This window comes from Nicotiana tabacum, chromosome 10, assembly GCF_000715075.1.
Source record: "Nicotiana tabacum cultivar K326 chromosome 10, ASM71507v2, whole genome shotgun sequence".
NCBI classification, from domain to species: Eukaryota; Viridiplantae; Streptophyta; class Magnoliopsida; order Solanales; family Solanaceae; genus Nicotiana; species Nicotiana tabacum.
Window position 1 is genome coordinate 31,696,340 of NC_134089.1, and position 23,423 is coordinate 31,719,762.

Here is a 23,423-nt window from a genome sequence, read left to right on the forward strand (position 1 = left end):
TTCCATCCTCCTAATGTTAGAAAAACTAACATATATCCCAAATCTTCTTTGGAAAACCTATCTTTGTGCTTTGTGGTAGAGAAATTAATCATATACTACGCATCAAAAGTTATTAGATAGTAAAAATATTTGGCTTCTGATCCTAAACAAATTGTGAGGAGAGGACTTATCATATATTACCGGTCTGATGCATACAAGTGTTGTTGTATGCAATTTAGAAAATCTTGGACCAACACATGAAGGTTTGTTCTCATAAGCAATAATTTAGCCATTAATAGGAGGTATTCAATGTTAAACCAGCTTGGATATTAACCAACATTATCAAGATGAATTGTCTTGATTTCATAATCTGAAAATTATGCTCTTAATTGAGAAAAGCAATTTCAAATGCCAAACTGCAGGTTGACAATAATCACACATGTAACCATCTCATTTATGCATCTATAAGTGGTTCACATGATAGGTGAATGGACCCATATTCACTTTTTATATATTTCAGAATCAGGGATCTTAGTCCCAACTTTAGCTGGTATAATCAGTTTATTATGAAAACAAGCAACACAGGAGAATTTTTGAAAAATCTTCTAGTTCTTCAATATATGCTTATCTGAATTCTCAATTAGCTCATCATATTTAAACCAGATGGCAAATAAAAACTTCCAGTTTATCATGGCATGCGCTATCTTTTAGTAATTTTCTGGTTTACTATGACATAAACTTTTGCATTAGTAAACTTCTGGTTTACTGTGGCTGCTTTTGCCTCAGTAAATTCCTGGTTTATTCTAGCTACTTTTGCCTCAATAAAACTTCTGGTTTACTGTGACTACTTTTGCATTAGTAAACTTCTAGTTTACTGTGACACGTGATGTAGTACAAATTGAAGAATGAGGTGGGTAATTTCTCACATACATAATATTTTATGCCCTATGATTGTGGAAACATGAAGATTTTCAATCTTCCAATTATTTATAGTCTCAATATGATAGTCACTTGTATTAGTAAACTTCAGGTTTAATACAACATATGTTGTTTTGACCATAATCATATAATATGAATGACATATTTGTATATAAGCTCTTCGAGAGCCTTCATTTATTATCCACAATCTTATATTTATCGGACACAACTGGTGTCATGTGTCTTCTAGATAAACAGTTAGCTATTCATGAGCTTTTGATAAATTTTATACTACCAAATATTGCTCAGACACTTCTGGTATCATGAGAGAAAATCATAAACAAATGAACAATAGAAAAACAATACTAAATTTATAAATGTAAAAAGTTAAGAATTTCAGTATTTCTACCACCAACTTTGTGATAAATGTCTCATTCAGGGAGAAACGACATTAACATCTGAATATTTTATATCTTTTGTTATTCTACCTCTTCATGAGGTGAGTTGCGGTATTTACATTGCTTTATAATATTTTCCTGCTTCATGAGAAAATTTCGATTGTTTATTACTTCAGGGGTAAATTTGAAGTACGAAAGATTAAGGATATATTCTCTCAATCATATTACCTCTTCTGGAGATGTTCATATTTACAAGCTTTATTAACATTGTCACATTCATTTTTAGGAATTAATCAATATTTATCAAAGTTCTCATCCTTCAGGGAATGGAACATAATTATCTGAACGTGCATAATCATATCAAATTGGAATGCTTCGAACCTCTAGGAAGAGCTCAATTTCTAGGAAATTGTCACAGTGGTAAATCACTCTACTTCTAAGTTACTCCATAACTGGTAAATTAAGAATTATATTCAGATTGGAACTGAATGTTGTTTTAACTTTTCTCCTTAGCCTCTCCTTCTTTCTTAAGAAACTAGTTTTCTTGATGCCACCATCTGTCTTGACTCCATTTATTCCAATTGTGTAGTGACACAAATAAAAACCAAGAAAACCTCAATTTACATCAACTCTTCCTTCTATGATAAGAAAGTAAAACACCTTTTATATAAGCTTTTCACTCTTTGGGTCATTGTAAGCACGTGATTTTTGCCCTATATGAGAATTACTCCCAAAAATTCCAAAAATAAAATAATTTTTTGTTTGTTTGCAATTGTTGTGAGTTTTGTGTTATTTTTCTTGTATTGTTTGCATTTGTCTGCGCATGTTTATTTTATAAATTAATAAAAAAATACAAAAATATGTCGCATTTGCGTTTCGGATTTAATTTTACAATTATTAGTAATTAAGTTTGTTTTACAAGAATGAAAATTACAAAAATAGGCATCTTTTGCATTTTTAGCATTTAATGTCCAAATTGTGTGATTTTATTTTATTGATGTTTAATTTTGGGTGATAATTATTATTAGAAGTTTAATTAGTATTTTAATATAATTTTGATTTTTATAATTTAATTTTAGTTTTATTAATAAGAAAAGAGAACAAAAAATAAACGAAAATCGGATTGGGCCTCTTCTTCAATTTTAAAACCACAGGCCTAAAGATACCCAACCTTCCCCTACGACCCGGTCCATTTCGACCCGGGTCGACCCAGTCCACCCCATAACCAAACCACCTGCCCAACCTCTTTTCTTCATTTTTCATTTTTTATCCCCCCAAACCCTAAAAAACCTATCCGCCCCCCCTTTCTTTCCTTCTCCTTCACGTCCAAACCACCCCAAGCTCCCTTCCCATGGCTGCCCGTCAACCACTGCTGCTGCTTCATCTTCTTCATCACCTTCTCCGCCGGCGACCACCAACAGCACAGCAGCTCCAAACAAAAGCCAAGCAGGCTGCTTTCTTCTTCGTCGTCGAGCTCGAGCTCGAGCTCCCATGGCTGCCTTCCTCGTCGACCAATGGCGACGACCAGCACCCCAGCTTCACCTACTGCTTCTTTTGCTTCGTTTTCAACAGACCAGCTGACCCCATTCTCGTCGAAACCAAACGACCATAGTCCTTCGATACCCAGCTCCACCACGACAGTATGTCGACGTCCAGCTCGAACGCACTCCTCACGACCACTGGATCAACACCACGACCACGTCGTACAGCCCTGCCATGGACGACCACAAGTTCGTCGACGTGAGCTGCTGCTGCGCGCAATTTCGACGCGTGCGTTTAGTCGTCTCCAAACCACCAGCAGCTCCGCCAATAAACCTTCCCAGCTCTCGTCCCCGTCGCCCATAACCCTGCCCAGCAGCAACCAGCCCGTCGTCTCTGAGCTTTACCATCATCGTCGCTTCTTCTACCGCTTCCCATTCACAACAGTGTAGCCCTGAAACCACTCTTGAGGTTCCCGTTCGGCATTTGTTCGTCGAGGTCCGGATTGTTAAAAGTTTTTAAGGTCCGTCTCATCTCCCTTTCTCATTTTTATGATCTATATGTGAGTAAGATAAGAGCCGCTAAAATCTGTTTAAATATTATGGGTTAAGGAGTTTGAATTTCTTAGTTGAATCTTGGTTGTAAAAATCTTTGAATTCTGTTTAGTCGAATTTGAGTTTGATTGGTTTGTCATTCGTGATTATTAGTTGTAGAATGTATAGTATCTTTGCTAATATTGAGTTGGTTCGGATAATTTCATTTTGTGTATTGTTTGGTTTCCTACTCTTTGTTGTTCATCATATGATTTTAGTTTGCATTTCGATTCAGTTAAGTGTGATTCATGTTGTTTCAGTTTACTTTTGTTGCTAATATTGTTGTCTCCTTGCTCATTCATTTTTTGTCTAAGTTAACCAGGATTGGTTCCCAATATGGTTAACTTATTCCCATTAATCTGATATTGTATGATTCAATCTGTGTTCATGGGATTTATTAGTTGAATTTGATTAGGAATTTGGTTATAGCTGTAGTAATTTGTGTAATTAATTAGGAGGATTGGATATAGCTGATAAGCGTAGAATGGTAATTTCAGTAGTTTTAGGGGTATTTTTGGGATTTAAAGTCTTAAAAAATAATTAATTTGAGTGCTCCGTCCACTAGACATTAACAATATTAAAATAGTACATGGTGGGGGACAAGACATAAGTTAGTGGGGAGTTGATATAATTGTTTAATATAGTGGGGCACAAGACATAAGTTAGTGAGGAATAATGTAATTGTTTAATATAGTGAGGGACAAGACATAAGTTAGTGGGGAATAATATAGTTGTTTAATATAGTGGGGAACAAAGCATGAAAGTGTGGGGGGAAAGAATATTTCGGGTTAGTGGTTCAAGACAAAAGTCTTGCTATAAATAAGAGTTATTTTGACACAAAAAGGGGATAGTTTTTGAGAGAGGATTATTTTTAGAGAGAGGAAGACATTCTGAAAATTCGAAGAGAGTGTTGGAGAGTTTAAAAAGAGAAAACAAAAATAAAGTGAGAGAGGAGTTTAGTTTCGGGTTTAATACACGCGTGGTTGAGTCTGTTTGTGGTGGTGTGGGTTGTTGCTGCTTAGTCTTTTACAAACTTTTGGGTTTGTTCTATTGAGCTTGTTTGGTTTTTCTTCAAATTTTCCCGGGCCTCGAATCTGGTTTGATTTGCTGCTGTTGGGTTGTTGTTGCGTTGCTGTGTTATTACTGTTGCTGACTCCTCCTTCTTTTCTTCTTGTATTGCCATTTCCAGGTACATGTCCTGAATCTCAAACCATGTAGTTGCCCATTTGAAAATGAAATGAAAAATGGAAATATAACTTCATTGAAAGCTTTAGTTCTTGCCGTATTTTGTCATAATGGATTGTAGTAGTTTGGAATGTGATTAAAATTGTTTTACAACGATTTAGATTGGTTCGGACTATCGAATTCATGGACTGTTCGGGACATTTTATAGTTTGTTAAGACATGTGGTAATTTAATTTCATTTAGTGTAGTTAAGCTTTAAAAATCAGAAGTTATTCAAAACATAAAGCGATCTTGTGATTCACAGTCCTCACTCGTCCTAATAATCGGCAGTGCAATCCCGGAGCCATACTGTTTTGTACTTAGTAATGGCAATTGTGAGTTAGTTCAAAACTGGAGGTATAATTTGACTGTTGGATTTGCTTAACACTAATTAGCCTAGAATAGTTTTGTTGATTAACTCTGTTAAAGAAAATAAGTTTGGAAATTGATTCTGGACTTGCATTTGTTGATAATTGGATATTTGAATGATTGTGGATAATTAGTTAAGGTTAATTGCAACATGAGTTAGGAAGTATTATTAACTAGGATTCCTCCCTTTATTTTAGAAACAAACTTAATAGAAAAAATGTAGTTACTGTAGGTTTATCCTTTTAAATAAAATGAGACGAGCCTCGCCAAATAAAACGCACAGATTGCGGGGCCCTCACAAAAATGTATGTGTTAATTACTTAGAACTCGGGATCGGCCCTTAGCGAACTCCACGGCCTTACCCAAAATAATAATACGCTAATCGCTTTAGGCGCGCATTTTAATAATCTTACCTTCTTAAACTTGGGTGTGCATTTCATGCGACCCAAATCCAATCCCAAAACACTGAATAAAAATGTGTTCCAGATTGCGGGTGCATTTCATGTGACGAAATCCAAAGACATGTTTTTAAACGATGTTCACATTCTTTTAAAATATAATAATAAAAGCGGTAAAGAGTTAAAACTTGCACATGAGCTCATAATTGTATAAAATCAGATAAACAAGCCGAATATGACAGTTGAGCGACCGTGCTAGAACCACGGAACTCGGGAATGCCTAACACCTTCTCCCGGGTTAACAGAATTCCTTATGCGGATTTATGGTTCGCGGACTGTAATACAGAGTCATTCTTTTCCTCGATTCGGGATTAAATTGGTGACTTGGGACACCCTAAATCTCCCAAGTGGCGACACTGAAATAAATAAACAAATCTCGTTTCGATTGTCCTTTAATTGGAAAAACTCCTTCACCCCTTGCGGGGACGGAAAAAGGAGGTGTGACATACATTTGTAAGTTAAAACTTAAAACATTTGATCACTCACTGTTTACTTCAAGAGAAAAGGCTTTTATTTGTTAGTAATTCCCTTAAAAATGGCTGCTAATGATCAAGAATCCAGAGTTTCACTGAAGCTTTTGGTAGATGACAAGAAAAATCAAGTTATTGCTGCTGAATCCAACAGGGACTTTGTGGATATATTATTCAGTTTTCTCACCTTTCCAATTGGAACAAAAATCAGATTAACCAACAGCCAGCCTATGTCAAAGATAAGTCCAATTTCTACATGTATGAACAATTTATACCAAAGTGTTGAAAATCTTATTGTAAAACATCTTTATTCAGAAAACTGTAAGTCAGTCCTTTTAAATCCAAGAAATCCATGCAATGAAGATTGCTTGAAGCCCCATTGCCATGCCTAACTGCTTCAAGTTGAAAGTGAACATAGATGATTCTGTTTCCAACAAGTACTTCAAATGTTCTATGGAAGATTGCTCATTAAAGAGTTGGTTAGTCAATGTTAATTGTAATTGTGGAGGGAGGACAACTAAGGAAATATTTTCAGATATAAGAAATCCTACAAATGATTGTTATGGTGTTTTTCTTAGGGGGGGAGGAATAGAGTTTATAATCAGTGATGATTTAAGAGTGTTGCCTGGTTCTCCAAGTTCTCTCGTGAAACTGCTTTCTGATCTTGGCTACAGCCACATGAATCAGTTAAAATGTGGAAGTTGGCAAGGAGGAGGTAAGATTCTTGCTTTTTCTATTAAAAGGGCAGCCCGGTGCACGAAGATTCCGCTACGTACGGGGTGCGAGGAAGGGCCGGACCATAAGAGTCTATTGTAGGCAGTTTTACCCTACATTTCTGCAAGAGGCTGTTTCCACTGCTTAAATATGTGACCTCCTGGTTACATGACAACAACTTTAACAGTTACGCTAAGGCTCCCCTTCATTCTTGCTTATTCTATTATTACTTGATTTTGAATAAGCAATCTAGAGTAATAAATCCATGCAGACCTAGCAAAACATAGCGCACAAGAAAAGAAAAGTATCTATATAGGCATATATAAATTAGTTGGGATTAAGTTTTAGTCGTGTTATTACGTTACTTTAGGCCCTATGATTTCTAGGAGCCTTTTGGTCATGTCAGTAGAAAAGAAATTCCAGTACATTTTATTTTTATTTTGCATAATATTGGACTAAGATGAAGTTAAATGGAGCGACATAGTCAGTGGAGATTCACATAGCCAATGACCTAGCTGTTGTTTGCTGTTGTAATCTAGAGTAATGAGCTTAGGTTCTTGATCATATCATTTGACTGAAGTAGCTAACTTAAAGAGATAAAATAAGAAATATGCATAGCAGATATACAGATAGCAAAACGAATGTTGAGCCATATTCAAGTCTCAAATGATAAAAATGGACAATGTAGGACAGCAGAATGTGGAAACATGGTATGTCAGTTTAAGAATGAATGTTTTCTGTAATATATGCACCATCCCTTCGAGAGGAACAAGCACATATTGCAAATTTTTTATACTAAATGATCTAAAAGTACCTTCAGATGAGGGGTAATCTTTGAATAACAAGGTACCAAAAAACAGTTTAAGATGTTCAATCTTATAGAAAGAGAAAAAAAAAACTAAAGAGGAAATTGATTCAGGGAATAAATTGCAACTCAGGTGATGTACTACAAACTCTTATGCAGTTTCGTGCTAGGAATTCCCTCTTCTTCTTTTTTATGTTATCTAATGTGCATTTTACTTATTTTTCTCTGTCCAGATATTAAGACTGCTCGCTTGTTCATTGATCTCAAAATCTCCCTTGACAGAGGTGTTTTTGAACAAGAAAGCTAATATAGTTGACAACAATATCATGCCTGAGCCAGGAATTTCACCATTGGTTCCTAATGCATTCCAGTACACCGGAAACTCCTGGAAAATAAACCTCAAGCTAATATTAAACAAGTCTAGAAACAAGATATTGTATGCTGAAGCAAATGATTCATTCGTCGATTTTCTCTTCAGTTTCCTCACTTTTCCTATTGGATCAGTGATCCATGTTCTAAATGGGATTTCTGGACTTGGATGCATAGACAACCTGTACAAAAGTGTGACGGATTTGGAGTCAAAATGGTTTCCTTATTGTCAGCACAGATTACTCAACCCCGGTGTTGCACCAAGACATAAATGCCAGAATCAGTTGCTTCCGATTTCTGTGGGACTCGACGATCATAGCCTTTTAGACCCCAGGTGCACAAGTGGTGGGCACAAGTGATTTTGGCAGATTAACACTGTCACCTTCCTTGTTTATTGTTTCGGACGATTTGGTTGTCAGGCCTATGTGTTACAAATCTAAATGTACCCTTGTATGACATTTTTGCATCATGTGCATCATGTGCATCAGATAAATAGGAACGCTTATCTGCATCATGTGCATTTTTGACTTAGGGCACTCAACACAGGGGTTGGGTCCGTTTAGGAATAGCAACCTGAAACAGAAAAGACCATCCTGATGCATCCTACTTACTGCTTGTGCATTTTATTTGCTTTGGACTTGCATGCTGACCGGTTTTGAATATTGAAAAAATTTGAAAAAAAGAAAAATAGCAGTGTATAGGGTTAATCTTCTGCTTTGAAAAAATAACAATGCCCAAATAGTGTTGAAACTCTGCCGAAATTTTTAAAAAAATATTTTATTTTTAATAGTTTGTTTTACTAAAAGCAAAGGAAAAATAGAAAAAGAGTCTTTATTTTTGAAAATAGATCACAGAAAAAGAAAAAGAAAAGAGTCTTTTAGTTTGGGAAAAATAGGTTGTTTTATTGTTTGTTGAAAATAAAAAATAAAAAAAAGAGTCGTTGTTCTGTCTTGTTTTCAAAAATAGAAATAGAAAATAGTTTGTCTTGCCATGAAAAATGAAAATGAAAAAGAGTCTTATTTTTAAAATAGTTTTTTTTTTGTTTATGAAAATGCCAAAAATAAAAATGAAAAGAGTCATGCTTTGAAAGTGGTTTTGTTATTTGCTGCCAAAAATGAAAAAAAAGGTCCTGTTTTAAAATAGTTCAGTTAATTGGGCGAACTACGCCGGTTTGATTCTCACCGGATGTGAGATACGTAGGCAACCCCCATCGGGTCCAACCTCTCCTTTGCAAAAATAACCAAAAAATGTCGAATTTTTATCATAAATAAGTCGGATAATGCCGCTCATGTCAAATATAGCCAAGTATCCCCAAACGGGACGCCGGAAGGCTGATTTCGCATAAACAGCCACCTTTGGTTATGTTTTGATTTTTGACCCTCACAGCCTTAAAATCTGCCTCCCTGAGGAGCTGAAAGGCAGTGTTTACAATACCGGGTCTTTTATTCTAATTTTTATTTGAAAAATAGAAAAAAGAGTCATAAATACGTCGGGTGACGCCGTTTTTGTCAAAATTAGCCAAATATTCCCAAACGGGACGCCGGAAGGCTGATTTTGCATAAACAACCACCTTTGGTTATGTTTTGATTTTTGACCCTCACAGCCTTAAAATCTTCGTCCCTGAGGCGCTGAAAGGTCGTGTTTGCAACACCAGGTCTTTTATTTTAATTGAAAAAAATAAAGAGTCAGCGGTCAGGTGAATACCGTTTGGATTTTTGGTCAAAATAAGTCGAGCCAGCTTCGACGACGTTTTAAACCGTTCTTGCCGAAATAGCCTTAGAGTATCTTTCAGTTGTCGAAAGGCTATTTTCGTAAAAGAACGGACAATTTTGTAAAGTGTCATAAAATAATCCTCCCCGGCCTCAAAATTCATGTGAAATTTGGAAGGGGCCACATTTGCAAAAATAACCATTTGGTTGCATTTGTCAAACGGAGAAAGGGAGCTGACCGTTTGTTTTTGAGTTTGTAAATCTTTTGATTAGAATATGTGGGTTGTTTGATTTTCGAGTTTGTAAGTCATCTTTAAACCTTTGAAACCCAGTTTGTTTTATTATGAAAATTGATAATTCCAAAAAAAAATATTTCATTGTTGTTACCTTTCATTTTGGCCGAACTACGCAAGGTCTGATTCATGTGGGGTCATGATACGTAGGCAATCTCCATAAGATTCGACCACAACAAAAAAAATGAAAAAAAAATTGAAAAATGAAAGAAAAATGAAAAAAAAAAGAAAAAAAAGGGGAAAAAGATGTTGTTAATAATGAGGACCGACTGAGTCCATTCTAACCTGTTCTGTTTTGAATCACAAAGAAAGTTAATGTGGTTGGTTTGTGGTAAGCCGGAAACACAAGATCCAGGAAAACCTAATTGTAACCCAAGACAATGACACCCAGAATATCGCGCAGAATTCTTTACCTGCACATCATGATGCACACTTTGTGGGGATGAGGCCTGATGACAGAAGCACTCGAATCCTATTGGGAACTTGTTGACCGAGGTTGATGATATTGAAGTTGGTAATGGTCTGGGCAATATTGATGCGAAGCTCAGTGGCTAAGATGCCGGGTTTGATAAAGTGGGAGGACGCTCCGTTCCTTGGTTAGCAAGAGAGAAGCTTTTGGTGGCTTATTTTGTTGTCATTTCTGTTGTCCGGATTATTCTTAGGGTTGTAATTCGGATATTGTCTTGTGTCAAACTTTCTTATCTTTCCATTTTTTGTCATAGCAGTTTGCTTAGTTTTGTCCAGGTTTGTTTTGGGATTTTATTCTGATTTGTTTTTGTTTGTTTTGTTATTCAAACCATTTCACCGTTAGTCTAATGCAAAATCCGGTCTTTTATTATTTCCACTCATCTTTTTGTTTAGTTCTTTTATCATTTTGTTCAGCGCCGATTCTAGTGACATGACATGCATACACAGTTTGGGCCTAATCTTAAAAGTTAATCATAAAACCATTGAGAGGTGATCGGAACATTTAAAAGAAATAAGGACGGTTTGAGATTATTCGGAGCTCGAGTCATGCGGAACTAGGGCAAGTAAAACATAAAGAAAACCGTTAAAAACAAGATTCGCCAAATTGACATGAGGGTCGTTCATGATAATGAGAGTGAGAGTGTTGCCCAACGGTGCTTTAGAGATGACAAATGAAAAAGCAAATGTGTGAATATAATTGTCAAGTCCAGCACCATCAGAAGAGGCTACAAATCTTTGTTTAATTGTGTTGTTTGCACTTGGCATGTTTTGAAGACTAGAATGACGAAGGCATTTTGTTCTGCTACCTAAACACTTTATTCTTCGTTACCCCTTTTGAGCCTTATTTATTTTTCTTTTCATACCCCTCATTCGGAATCGGTAACAACAGGTTAGAAACACAAACGTGGAAAAAAAAAGAAGAAAAAAGGAAAAGAAAGCAACAAAAAAACAACAACAAAAGAAAAAAAATGAAAAAAAAATGATAACAAAAACGAAAGAAAGTCAGAAGAAAACAAAGGAATTGGGAACTACGTTTGACCTGATTCCTCAAAGAGGATACGTAGGCACTTCACGGCTCGGTCATAGTGTGCATAGTGTAACATAGTGTAAAAAAAATTAAAATATCCCCAAGCAAGAAACTGGGGCAAGGGTTGCGCTTGTTGTAAACAAATGTGGTTCCGAAGGTTGTAATTTTGAACCCCAAATTGATTTGTTTTTGAGCCTTTAATACCCTTTCTTTCTAGCCTATCCAAAATCCCACATTACGGTCCAAAGAAAGACCTTCTAATCAGTCTTCAAAAGATGCCAAGTCAGACAAACGAGAGTCTTACCGGTGAACATAACACTTTGATCCACAGCAGAAAGGACTCTAATCCCCAACAGTAAAGAAATAAGAAGAGAGTCTTATGGGTAACACCCCAATCCCCAGCTGGAAAGTAACACAAATGAGAGAGTCTTATCGGTGAAGATCTTCGCGGGCACCATAAGGCGATGAAAACTGAGAGAAAAACCAAAATGAGAGAGGCTTGATAGTGAAAACCCTTCGGGCACTACAAGTCGAATAAGATTAAGAATCAGATGGGGAATCGCCAAATGAAGATCTTGAAAGACGATTGACGGCAGAGGATAGGCTACATGTGCATGTCATGACCATTAGAGTCGGTATCTGTGTTTGATAGGTTTTTATTTATAGTTTCTCTTGTTAAAGAGTCATCTTTTTCCATTGTCTTTTATTTGGTTCCCTTTTTGTTTATCTTTCTCCTTTCATAGAAAATTCCTAGTAGAGTCTGTTTGGTCAGAACAAGTGAGAAATGATTTCAAAATCTGCCATCAGCTTTCCAATTATGCAAGACCAGATCCGATTAGAACATCCAAATAGTCTAAGTCAGGAAGGAACAAGTGCGAGGCCAGTGTCAAGAAAGATATCCCCCGCAAAAGGAGATTGACAAAAGGATGGACGAGTGTCAAGAGGGATATCCCCGCCAAAATCAAAGGTTATAGACCTCAAGGCCAAGCCCCGTGGACAAATCAAGAAAGAACAACGCGAAGAGCAATGGGCATGATTTGGGAAATTCATATGAGATTAAAAGGTCGTGGAAATGCCAGTTTTCGAGCTATGCCACAAAAGAAGAGGGATATCCCCAACAGAAAAGGTTGTTTTCAATGACACGAATAAACAAAGAAAGTGGTTAATCAATGAACATGCAAGATCTGCAAGTGAGGTCGGATAAGGAGACTGGGAAAATGGTCAAGAGGTTTGGGAATAAGGAATCGTCAAGAAGGTCGGAAGGTATCAGCCCAAACTTCAAGATGGACAGACAACACATAGATGGAGAATGGTTGATGGCATCCCCAGCAGGAGTATCACAACCAACCACCACGTTTTAAACTGACCAAATTTTATTTGATTTGAAGCAGGGACAGGGAATGCTACCGATGACAGAAAGATGCGCCGCAAGAAAGATTGTCAAACTGGGGCAGAAAATTTCCGTTCATTTCGAAAATTTTCGAGAAGTCTAACATGAGTTTGGTGAAAATCGGTATCCCCAATAGTTTTCGGGAAATGCAAAACGATTTTTAAGGGAGGTAGTCTTCGAAGAAGGAAGATAACAAAACAAAGAAAAAATACTAATAATAAAAAAAAAGAAAAAGAAAAAAAAAGACCAGTTTTGCAAAAGGAAACAGTTTGCAAAGGAATGAAACATCCTACTTAAAGGAAGTAGTCTTGGAAGGAGTAAGATAACATATTTTGCTCAGCAGAGTTATCCTCAGCAGTGTTATCCCCAGCAGTGTTACTCAGCGGTTTGCAGTGTTATCCCCAGCAGATCATCGAGATGAAGAAGCATCCTCGACAGATTTTCGACCAAGTTCCAAGAGGGTCGGACAACACAGAGTGGGGAAGGAAGAAAAGTAAAATTCATCCCCAGCAAAATAATCCCCAGCAAGCTTTGATAGCGTAATGAAACACAGAGCGGGGAAGGGAGAAAGGGAAAAATCATCCCCAGCAGGAGTGGCACGACCACTCACCATGTTTTAAAACTAACAAATTTTCTTTGATTTGAAGTAGGAAAAGGAAATCTTATTAATGGAGGAAAAAACATGCCACAAGGAAAAGCACCAAAACTGGGGCAGAAAATTTTCTGCCATTATCGAAAATTTTCTCGAAGGAACGAGGAAATCAATTCAAGTTTTAAGGGATAGCAAGACAACACGATTTTAAGAAAAACAGTCGGAGGTAAGACAATTTCAAGTTTTGAAGATGGGTTCATTCGCCCTCGAATAGGATATTTTGGGTTCATCTGCCCTCGAAGAGGATATTTGGGGTTCATCAGCCCTCAAATAAGATATTTTGGGTTCATCTGCCTTCGAATAGGATATTTTGGGTTCATCCGCCCTCGAATAGGATATTTTGGGTTCATCCGCCCTCGAATAAGATATTTTGGGTTCATCCGCCCTCGAATAAGATATTTCCTCGAATGAGATATTTTGGGTTCATCCGCCCTCGAATAGGATATTTTGGGTTCATCCGCCCTCGAATGAGATATTTTGGGTTCATCCGCCCTCGAATGAGATATTTTGGGTTCATCCGCCCTCGAATGGGATATTTTGGGTTCATCCGCCCTCGAATAGGATATTTTGGATTCATCCGCCCTCGAATAGGATATTTTGGGTTCATCCGCCCTCGAATGGGATATTTTTGGGTTCATCCGCCCTCGAATGGGATATTTTGGGTTCATCCGCCCTCGAATAGGATATTTTGGGTTCATCCGCCCTCGAATAGGATATTTTGGGTTCATCCACCCTCGAATAAGGATATTTTGGGTCTATCCGCCCTCGAATAGGATATGATGGGCCTACCCGCCCTCAAATAGGATATTGAATCTATTCGACCCGAGTGGTCCGGCTTGTATAAACATTGCCAAAATATATGTTTTCATAAAGCATTGCCAAATGCATTTTTTAAAGTTGTTGTTGAGGTCAGGCGCCCACCTGTATAACAAGAGGAATGCTTTTCATGTTTTTAGATAAACAGGCGCCCACCTGTATAACAAGAGGAATATTTTCATGTTTTAGATAAATAGGCGCCCACCTGTATAACAAGAGGAATATTTTTCATGTTTTAGATAAATAGGCGCCACCTGTATAACAAGGGAATACATTTCATGTCTTTACCATTAGGTGCCCACCTGTATAACAAGGTAATACATTTCATGTCTTTACCAATTAGGCGCCCACCTGTATAACAAGGGAATAATTTTCATGTCTTTACCAATTAGGCGCCCACCTGTATAACAAGGGAATACATTTCATGTCTTTACCAACATGCGCCCACCTGTATAACAAGAGGAATACTTTCATGTTTTTACCAATTAGGCGCCCACCTGTATAACAAGGGAATACATTTCATGTCTTTACCATTAGGCGCCCACCTGTATAACAAGGGAATACATTTCATGTCTTTACCAATTAGGCGCCCACCTGTATAACGAGGGAATATTTTTCAGTCTTTACATTGCAGGTCTTGAAATACATAACCCACCGAAAGGCAGAAGGTTGCAACAAGAGGTCCCAGGGCAAATTCAAGTGCATGAGTCAAAAGGAAGAAAAGATGCATCTTGAAAGAAGCGGCCTGTGAACATTAAATTATGCCCAGCATAACAAATCTGATGAAGAAAGCCGTATCCCCAGAGGAACCATCGAAAAGCTTAATGAAGGAAGCCATATCCCCAGCGGACCGAACCAGACAGTGAGAATTGGTATTCAAAGAAGCAAAAGGCCAGCGCCATCCCCAAGTTTACGAAAAGGAAAAGCGGCGGAAGATACACAAGCCGACAAAAAAGCAAAGAAGCAAAAACAAGTTGAAGATAGATAAGATCTTATGATTCATAGTCTAGCATAACTTCTTGTTTTCTTTTGACACGGTGTAACAAGGAGATCGGTAAGGCAGTGGTAACAACACACAACAGCAGTAACAACAAAATTGCAGTCCCATGGTAGTCCCAGCTACCAAAACTTCCCAAACTCCATTAACCTGATTCCCTTCTAGCCAGGGATATGTAGGAAACCTTTAAAGCAAAGGTTCGGTTAAATCTTTTTAAAAAAAAATGCTTCACACGGAGTACTCAGATGGGCAAAAATCGCTCACTTTATCTTTGCACGAAAACTCTTCGTGTTTTCGGACAAAGATGAGCAGCTGTAAGCACGTGATTTTTGCCCTATATAAGAATTACTCCCAAAATTCCAAAAATAAAACAATTTTTTGTTTGTTTGCAATTGTTGTGAGTTTTGTGTTATTTTTTTGTATTGTTTACATTTGTCTGCGTATGTTTATTTTATAAATTAATAAAAAATACAAAAATACGTCGCGTTTGCGTTTAGGATTTAAGTTTACAATTATTAGTAATTAAGTTTGTTTTACAAGAATGAAAATTACAAAAATAGGTATCTTTTGCATTTTTAGCATTTAATGTCCAAATTGTGTGATTTTATTTTATTGATGTTTAATTTTGGGTGATAATTATTATTAGAAGTTTAATTAGTATTTTAAGATAATTTTGGTTTTTATAATTTAATTTTAGTTTTATTAATAAGAAAAGAGAACAAAAAATAAACGAAAATCGGATTGGGCCTCTTCTTCAATTTTAAAACCACAGGCCCAAAGATACCCAACCTTCCCCTACGACCCGGTCCATTTTGACCCGGGTCGACCCAGTCCACCCCATAACCAAACCACCCGCCCAACCCCTTTTCTTCATTTTTCATTTTTTATCCCCCTAAACCCTAAAAAACCTATCCGCCCCCCCTCTTTCCTTCTCATTCACATCCAAACCACCCCAAGCTCCCCTCCCATGGCTGCCCGTCGACCACTGCTGCTGCTTCATCTTCTTCATCACCTTCTCCGCCGGCAACCACCAATAGCACATCAGCTCCAAACAAAAGCCAAGAAGGCTGCTTTCTTCTTCGTCGTCGAGCTCGAGCTCCCATAGCTGCCTTCCTCGTCGACCAGTGGCGACGACCAGCACCCCAGCTTCACCTACTGCTTCTTTTGCTTTGTCTTCAACAGACCAGCTAACCCCATTATCGTCGAAACCAAACGACCACAGTCCTTCAACACCCAGCTCCACCACGACAGTATGTCGACGTCCAGCTCGAACGCACAGTCCTCACGACCACTGGATCAACACCACAACCACATCGCACAGCCCCGCCATGGACGACCACAAGTTCATCGACGTGAGCTGCTGCTGCGCGCAGTTTCGACGCGTGCGTTTCGTCGTCTCCAAACGACCAGCAGCTCCGCCAACAAACCTTCCCAGCTCTCGTCCCCGTCACCCATAACCCTGCCCAGCAGCAACCAGCACGTCGTCTCTGAGCTTTACCATCATCGTCGCTTCTTCTGCCGCTTCCCATTCACAACAGTGTAGCCTTGAAACCACTCTTGAGGTTCCCGTTCGGCGTTTGTTCGTCGAGGTTCGGATTGTTAAAGGTTTTTAAGGTCCGTCTCATCTCCCTTTCTCATTTTTATGATCTATATGTGAGTAAGATAAGAGCCGCTAAAATCTGTTTAAATATTATGGGTTAAGGAGTTTGAATCGTTCTTAGTTGAATCTTGGTTGTAAAAATTTTTTGAATTCTGTTTAGTCGAATTTGAGTTCGATTGGTTTGTCATTCGTGATTATTAGTTGTAGATTGTATAGTATCTTTGCTAATATTGAGTTGATTCGGATAATTTCGTTTTATGTATTGTTTGGTTTCCTGCTCTTTGTTGTTCATCATATGATTTCAGTTTGCATTTCGATTCAATTAAGTGTGATTCATGTTGTTTCAGTTTACTTTTGTTGTTAATATTATTGTCTCCTTGCTCATTAATTTTTTGTCTAAGTTAACCAGGATTGGTTCCCAATATGGTTAACTTATTCCCATTAATCTGATGTTGTATGATTCAATCTGTGTTCATGGGATTTATTAGTTGAATTTGATTAGGAATTTGGTTATAGCTGTAGTAATTTGGGTAATTAATTAGGAGGATTGGATATAGCTGATAAGGGTAGAATGGTAATTTCAGTAGTTTCAGGGGTATTTTTGGGATTTAAAGTCTTAAAAAATAATTAATTTGAGTGCTCTGTCCACTAGGCATTAACAATATTAAAATAGTACATGGTGGGGGACAAGACATAAGTTAGTGGGGAGTTGATATAATTGTTTAATATAGTGGGGGACAAGACATAAGTTAGTGGGGAATAATGTAATTGTTTAATATAGTGGAGGACAAGACATAAGTTAGTGGGGAATAATGTAGTTATTTAATATAGTGGGGAACAAAGCATGCAAGTGTGGGGGGAAAGAATATTTCGGGTTAGTGGTTCAAGACAAGAGTCTTGCTGTAAATAAGAGTCATTTTGACACAAAAAGGGGATAGTTTTTGAGAGATGATTATTTTTGGAAAGAGAAAGACATTCTGAAAATCCGAAGAGAGTGTTGGAGAGTTTAAAAAGAGAAAACAAAAACAAAGTGAGAGAGGAGTTTAGTTTCGGGTTTAATACACGCGTGGTTGAGTCTGTTTGTGGTGATGTGGGTTGTTGCTGCTTAGTCTTTTACAAACTTTTGGGTTTGTTCTATTGCGCTTGTTTGGTTTTTCTTCAAATTTTCCCGGGCCTCGAATCTTGTTTGAATTGCTGCTGTTGGGTTGTTGTTACGTTGCTGTGTTATTACTGTTGCTGACTCCTCCTTCTTTTCTTCTTGTATTGTCATTTCCAGGTACATGTCCTGAATCTCAAACCATGTAGTTGTCCATTTGAAAATGAAATGAAAAATGGAAATATAACTTCAACGAAAGCTTTAGTTCTTGCCGTATTTTGTCATAATGGATTGTAGTAGTTTGAAATGTGATTAAAATTGTTTTAGAACGATTTAGATTGGTTCGGACTGTCAAACTCATGGACTGTTCGGGACATTTTATAGTTTGTTAAGACATGTGGTAATTTAATTTCATTTAGTGTAGTTACGCTTTAAAAATCAGAAAATATTTAAAACATAAAGCGATCTTGTGATTCACAGTCCTCACTCGTCCTAATAATCGGCAGTGCAATCCCGGAGCCATACTGTTTTGTACTTAGTAATGGCAATTGTGAGTTAGTTCAAAACTGGAGGTATAATTTGACTGTTGGATTTGCTTAACACTAATTAGCCTAGAATAGTTTTGTTGATTAACTCTGTTAAAGGAAATAAGTTTGGAAATTGATTCTGGACTTGCATTTGTTAATAATTGGATATTTGAATGATTGTGGATAATTAGTTAAGGTTAATTGCAACATGAGTTAGGAAGTATTATTAACTAGGATTCCTCCCCTTAGTTTAGAAACAAACTTAATAGAAAAAATGTAGTCACTGTAGGTTTATCCTTTTAAATAAAAATGAGACGAGCCTCGCCAAATAAAACGCACAGATTGCGGGGCCCTCAAAAAAATGTATGTGTTAATTACTTAAAACTCGGGATCGGCCGCTTAGCGAACTCCACGGCCATACCCAAAATAATAATACGCTAATCGCTTTAGGCGCGCATTTTAATAATCTTACCTTCTTAAAATCGGGTGTGCATTTCATGCGACCCAAATCCAAATCCCAAAACACTGAATAAATATGTGTTCCGGATTGCGGGTGCATGTCATGTGATGGAATCCGAAGACATGTTTTTAAACGATGTTCACATTCTTTTAAAATATAATAATAAAAGCGGTAAAGAGTTAAAACTTGCACATGAGCTCATAATTGTATAAAATCAGATAAACAAGCCGAATATGACAGTTGAGCGACCATGCTATAACCACGGAACTCGGGAATGCCTAACACCTTCTCCCGGGTTAACAGAATTCCTTATCCGGATTTCTGGTTCGCGGACTGTAATACAGAGTCATTCTTTTCCTCGATTCGGGATTAAATTGGTGACTTGGGACACCCTAAATCTCCCAAGTGGCGACTCTGAAATAAATAAACAAATCTCGTTTCGATTGTTCTTTAATTGGAAAAACTCCTTCACCCCTTGCGGGGACGGAAAAAGGAGGTGTTACATACATTTATAAGTTAAAACTTAAAACATTTGATCACTCACTGTTTACTTCAAGAGAAAAGGCTTTTATTTGTTAGTAATTCCCTTAAAAATGGCTGCTAATGATCAAGAATCCAGAGTTTCACTGAAGCTTTTGGTAGATGACAAGAAAAATCAAGTTATTGCTGCTGAATCCAACAGGGACTTTGTGGATATATTATTCAGTTTTCTCACCTTTCCAATTGGAACAAAAATCAGATTAACCAACAGCCAGCCTATGTCAAAGATAAGTCCAATTTCTACATGTATGAACAATTTATACCAAAGTGTTGAAAATCTTATTGTAAAACATCTTTATTCAGAAAACTGTAAGTCAGTCCTTTTAAATCCAAGAAATCCATGCAATGAAGATTGCTTGAAGCCCCATTGCCATGCCTAACTGCTTCAAGTTGAAAGTGAACATAGATGATTCTGTTTCCAACAAGTACTTCAAATGTTCTATGGAAGACTGCTCATTAAAGAGCTGGTTAGTCAATGTTAATTGTAATTGTGGAGGGAGGACAACTAAGGAAATATTTTCAGATATAAGAAATCCTACAAATGATTGTTATGTTGTTTTTCTTAGGGGAGGAATAGAGTTTATATTCAGTGATGATTTAAGAGTGTTGCCTGGTTCTCCAAGTTCTCTCGTGAAACTGCTTTCTGATCTTGGCTACAGCCACATGAATCAGTTAAAATGTGGAAGTTGGCAAGGAGGAGGTAAGATTCTTGCTTTGGCAGCCCGGTGCACGAAGATCCCGCTACGTACGGGGTGCGAGGAAGGGCCGGACCATAAGAGTCTATTGTAGGCAGCTTTACCCTACATTTCTGCAAGAGGCTGTTTCCACGGCTTATATATGTTAGGACTTGTTAGGACCCGGTAGCACTAAACACTACTGCACAGCGGAATAAAATAAATGATCAACGAAACCAAAAATAAATGACACAATATTTAACGTGGTTCACCTAAAACGTTTAGGCTACGTCAACAAATCCGACACCAACTTCCACTAAAACATTTAGCAGGCATACAAAGAGAGACTTCCCCAATAATTTGGAGGTACAACAATTCCTGAGCTCTACCCAAAATAGTGGCGCACACAAAAGTGTTTCCCGAAAAATACCCGACTAGTATTCTACTCACTATTTTGTCACTCCCCTGTTAGGAAACATTCCTAAAGGAACTATATCTCTCTCCCTCTCAAACTCTTTCTTCTTGAGTTTGTTTTTTTGGTGTGTTATACAATGAAATGGAAGGGGGTATTTATAGTTTTGAGATTGGGACCAAAAGTGCAAATCTCACCTACCAAGAAGGATCAATTTGCAATACTACCATCTCACCTACCAAGAATGATCAATTTGCAATATTCACATCTCACCTACCACTCATTGCATCATTGCTTATCTCACTAAGGAGAGTTGCATCATTGCTTACCTCTCCCATACATCACCATAATTGTTGGAAAAACTAACAATTCTCCCCCTTCCAACTATATGGTGGATCCACTATCCCTGCAGCTTCTCTACAGAACTCAAACTTCCCTTTCGGTAAAGTCTTGGTCAACATGTCCGATCCATTTTCGTCTGTATGGATCTTTTCAAGCCGCAATATCCTCTTCTCCAACACATCCCTGATCCAATTATATCTCACATCAATATGTTTGGATCTGGAATGGAATGAGGCATTCTTCGCAAGGTGGATAGCACTTTGACTATCACAAAATAACTGATAACCGTCTTGCGAAAATCCAAGTTCAGTTAAGAACTTCTTCATCCATATCAATTCTTTGCAAGCCTCCGTTGCTGCGATGAATTCAGCTTCAGTAGTTGATAATGCAACACATTTTTGCAACTTTGATTGCCATGACACAGCTCCCCCTGAAAAGTTAATCAAGTATCCTGAAAGTTGATTTTCTAGAATCAACATCTCCGGCCATATCTGCATCAGTATAGCCAACCAACACAGGGTTGTCTTCTCCAAAACATAAGCATAGTTTGGAGGTTCCTCGAAGATACCTGAGAATCCACTTAACAACATCCCAATGTTCCTTTCCTGGATTAGAAAGAAATCTACTTACCACTCCTACAGCGTGAGCGATATCTGGCCGTGTACAAACCATGGCATACATCAAACTTCCTACTGCTGAAGCATATGGAATCCGCTCCATCTTTCTTCTCTCATCATCTGTTGACGGGCTTTGCTTGGTGCTTAATCTAAAGTGGTTAGCAAGAGGACAGCTAACTGCTTTAGTTTTCTCCATGTTGAACCGTTGAAGTACCTTCTCGATGTACTTCTCCTGAGACAACCATAACTTCTTGGCTTCTCGGTCTCGCATAATCCTCATCCCAAGGATCTGTTTTGCTGGCCCCAAGTCTTTCATGGCGAAGAACTTGCTTAGCTGTTCTTTTAAGCTATTAATTCTGGAAACATTCCGGCCAACAATCAACATATCATCCACATAGAGCAATAGGATGATGAAATCATCGTCAGAAAACTTCTGAGCGAACACACAATGGTCTGAAGTTGTCTTCTTGTAGCCGTGTTGCCCCATCACCGACTCGAACTTCTTGTACCACTGCCTTGGTGCCTGTTTTAAGCCATAGAGGCTTTTCCTCAATCTACAAACGCAGTCCTCTTTCCCCTTTTGCTGGAAACCGTCTGGTTGCTCCATGTATATCTCCTCTTCCAAATCACCATGTAGGAAGGCAGTTTTTACATCCATCTGCTCAACCTCCAGGTTGAGGCTTGCTGCTAATCCCAGCACCGTGCGTATTGAGGTCATTTTCACAACTGGTGAGAATATTTCATCAAAGTCAAAGCCTTTCCTTTGATTGAAACCTTTGACGACCAATCTTGCTTTGATTCTCGGAAGGGAATTGTGTTCATCATGCTTCATCTTGAACACCCACTTATTCTTCAAAGCTCTCTTGCCTTTCGGCAACTTCACCAGCTCAAACGTCTTGTTCTCATGCAAGGATTTCATCTCGTCTTGCATGGCTTCTATCCACTTCTCCTTATGTTCATCATCAATAGCTTCTTCAAAGCTGTCGGGTTCTCCCCTGTCAGTGAGTAACACATACTCATGTGGAGAATATCTGGTAGACTGTTGCACAACTCTTCCAGATCTTGTGTGATAAGGAGGGTTATTAAGGATTGGTGGTTGAGGTTGATCCTCCTCGTCTGCATCATCATCACCATTGTCCTCGTTACCTTCTGTATCTGCTGGTTCATCTTTATTAGGAAGATCAGAGGCTTCAGGTTGATTATCCTGAACATCATCTCCAACTTGTCTCGGCACCACTGTTGGAGGCAACTCAAACTCAGCAGAATCATCAGTGGACTTCTCTACTTTGTCAATGTCTTCAATTGTTTGGTCCTCAACGAACACGACATCTCGACTCCTGACGAGCTTCTTCTGCACCGGATCATAGAACTTATAGCCAAGCATGTCTTGACCATAGCCGATGAATACACACTCCCTTGTCTTGACATCAAGTTTGCTCCTTTCATCTTTCGGAACATGGACATAGGCTTTGCAGCCAAATACCCGTAATTGATCATAAGAGATATCTCTTCCTGACCAAATCTTTTCTGGAGCCTCGTACTGAAGAGGGACACAGGGTGAATGGTTCAGCACATAGGCTGCTGTAACTAGAGCTTCACCCCAGAAAGCCTTTGGTAACTTTGAATGAGAGAGTAAACATCTGGTTCTCTCGATCAAAGTTCTGTTCATCCTCTCAGCCAAGCCATTCAACTGGGGAGTTTTAGGAGGTGTGAACTGATGTCGAATACCATGCTCTTTACAGTAAGCATCAAATTGACCCTGGTATTCACCGCCATTGTCTGTCCGGATGCACTTCAACTTCTTACCAGTCTCTCTTTCCACCAAGGTCAGAAACTGTTTGAAAACTTGAAACACTTGATCCTTGGTCTTCAGCGTGTATACCCATGTCTTTTGTGAATGATCATCAATAAAGGTCACGAAATATCGGGCACCACCGAGGGACTTCTTGAAAGGCCCACATACATCTGAGTGTACCAGATCCAACACATTTTGCCTTCTGGAAGGAGGGAATCTTTTGAACGAAACT

General features: G+C 38.1%; 2 protein-coding genes across 2 annotated transcripts; both read left to right on the forward strand.

The window, feature by feature from the left end:
• The first annotated feature begins 5,953 nt into the window (after window positions 1-5,953).
• LOC142165063 (uncharacterized) lies at window positions 5,954-8,135 on the forward strand. Its single transcript, XM_075223700.1, has 5 exons — window positions 5,954-6,209; window positions 6,307-6,367; window positions 6,467-6,603; window positions 7,224-7,312; window positions 7,641-8,135. The coding sequence occupies exons 1-5, from the start codon at window positions 5,954-5,956 to the stop codon at window positions 8,133-8,135; spliced, it is 1,038 nt and encodes a 345-aa protein (XP_075079801.1).
• Window positions 8,136-19,404: 11,269 nt separating this feature from the next.
• LOC107785506 (uncharacterized) lies at window positions 19,405-20,215 on the forward strand. The gene is made up of 4 exons (XM_075223701.1): window positions 19,405-19,660; window positions 19,758-19,818; window positions 19,918-20,051; window positions 20,196-20,215. The coding sequence occupies exons 1-4, from the start codon at window positions 19,405-19,407 to the stop codon at window positions 20,213-20,215; spliced, it is 471 nt and encodes a 156-aa protein (XP_075079802.1).
• Window positions 20,216-23,423: the final 3,208 nt, after the last annotated feature.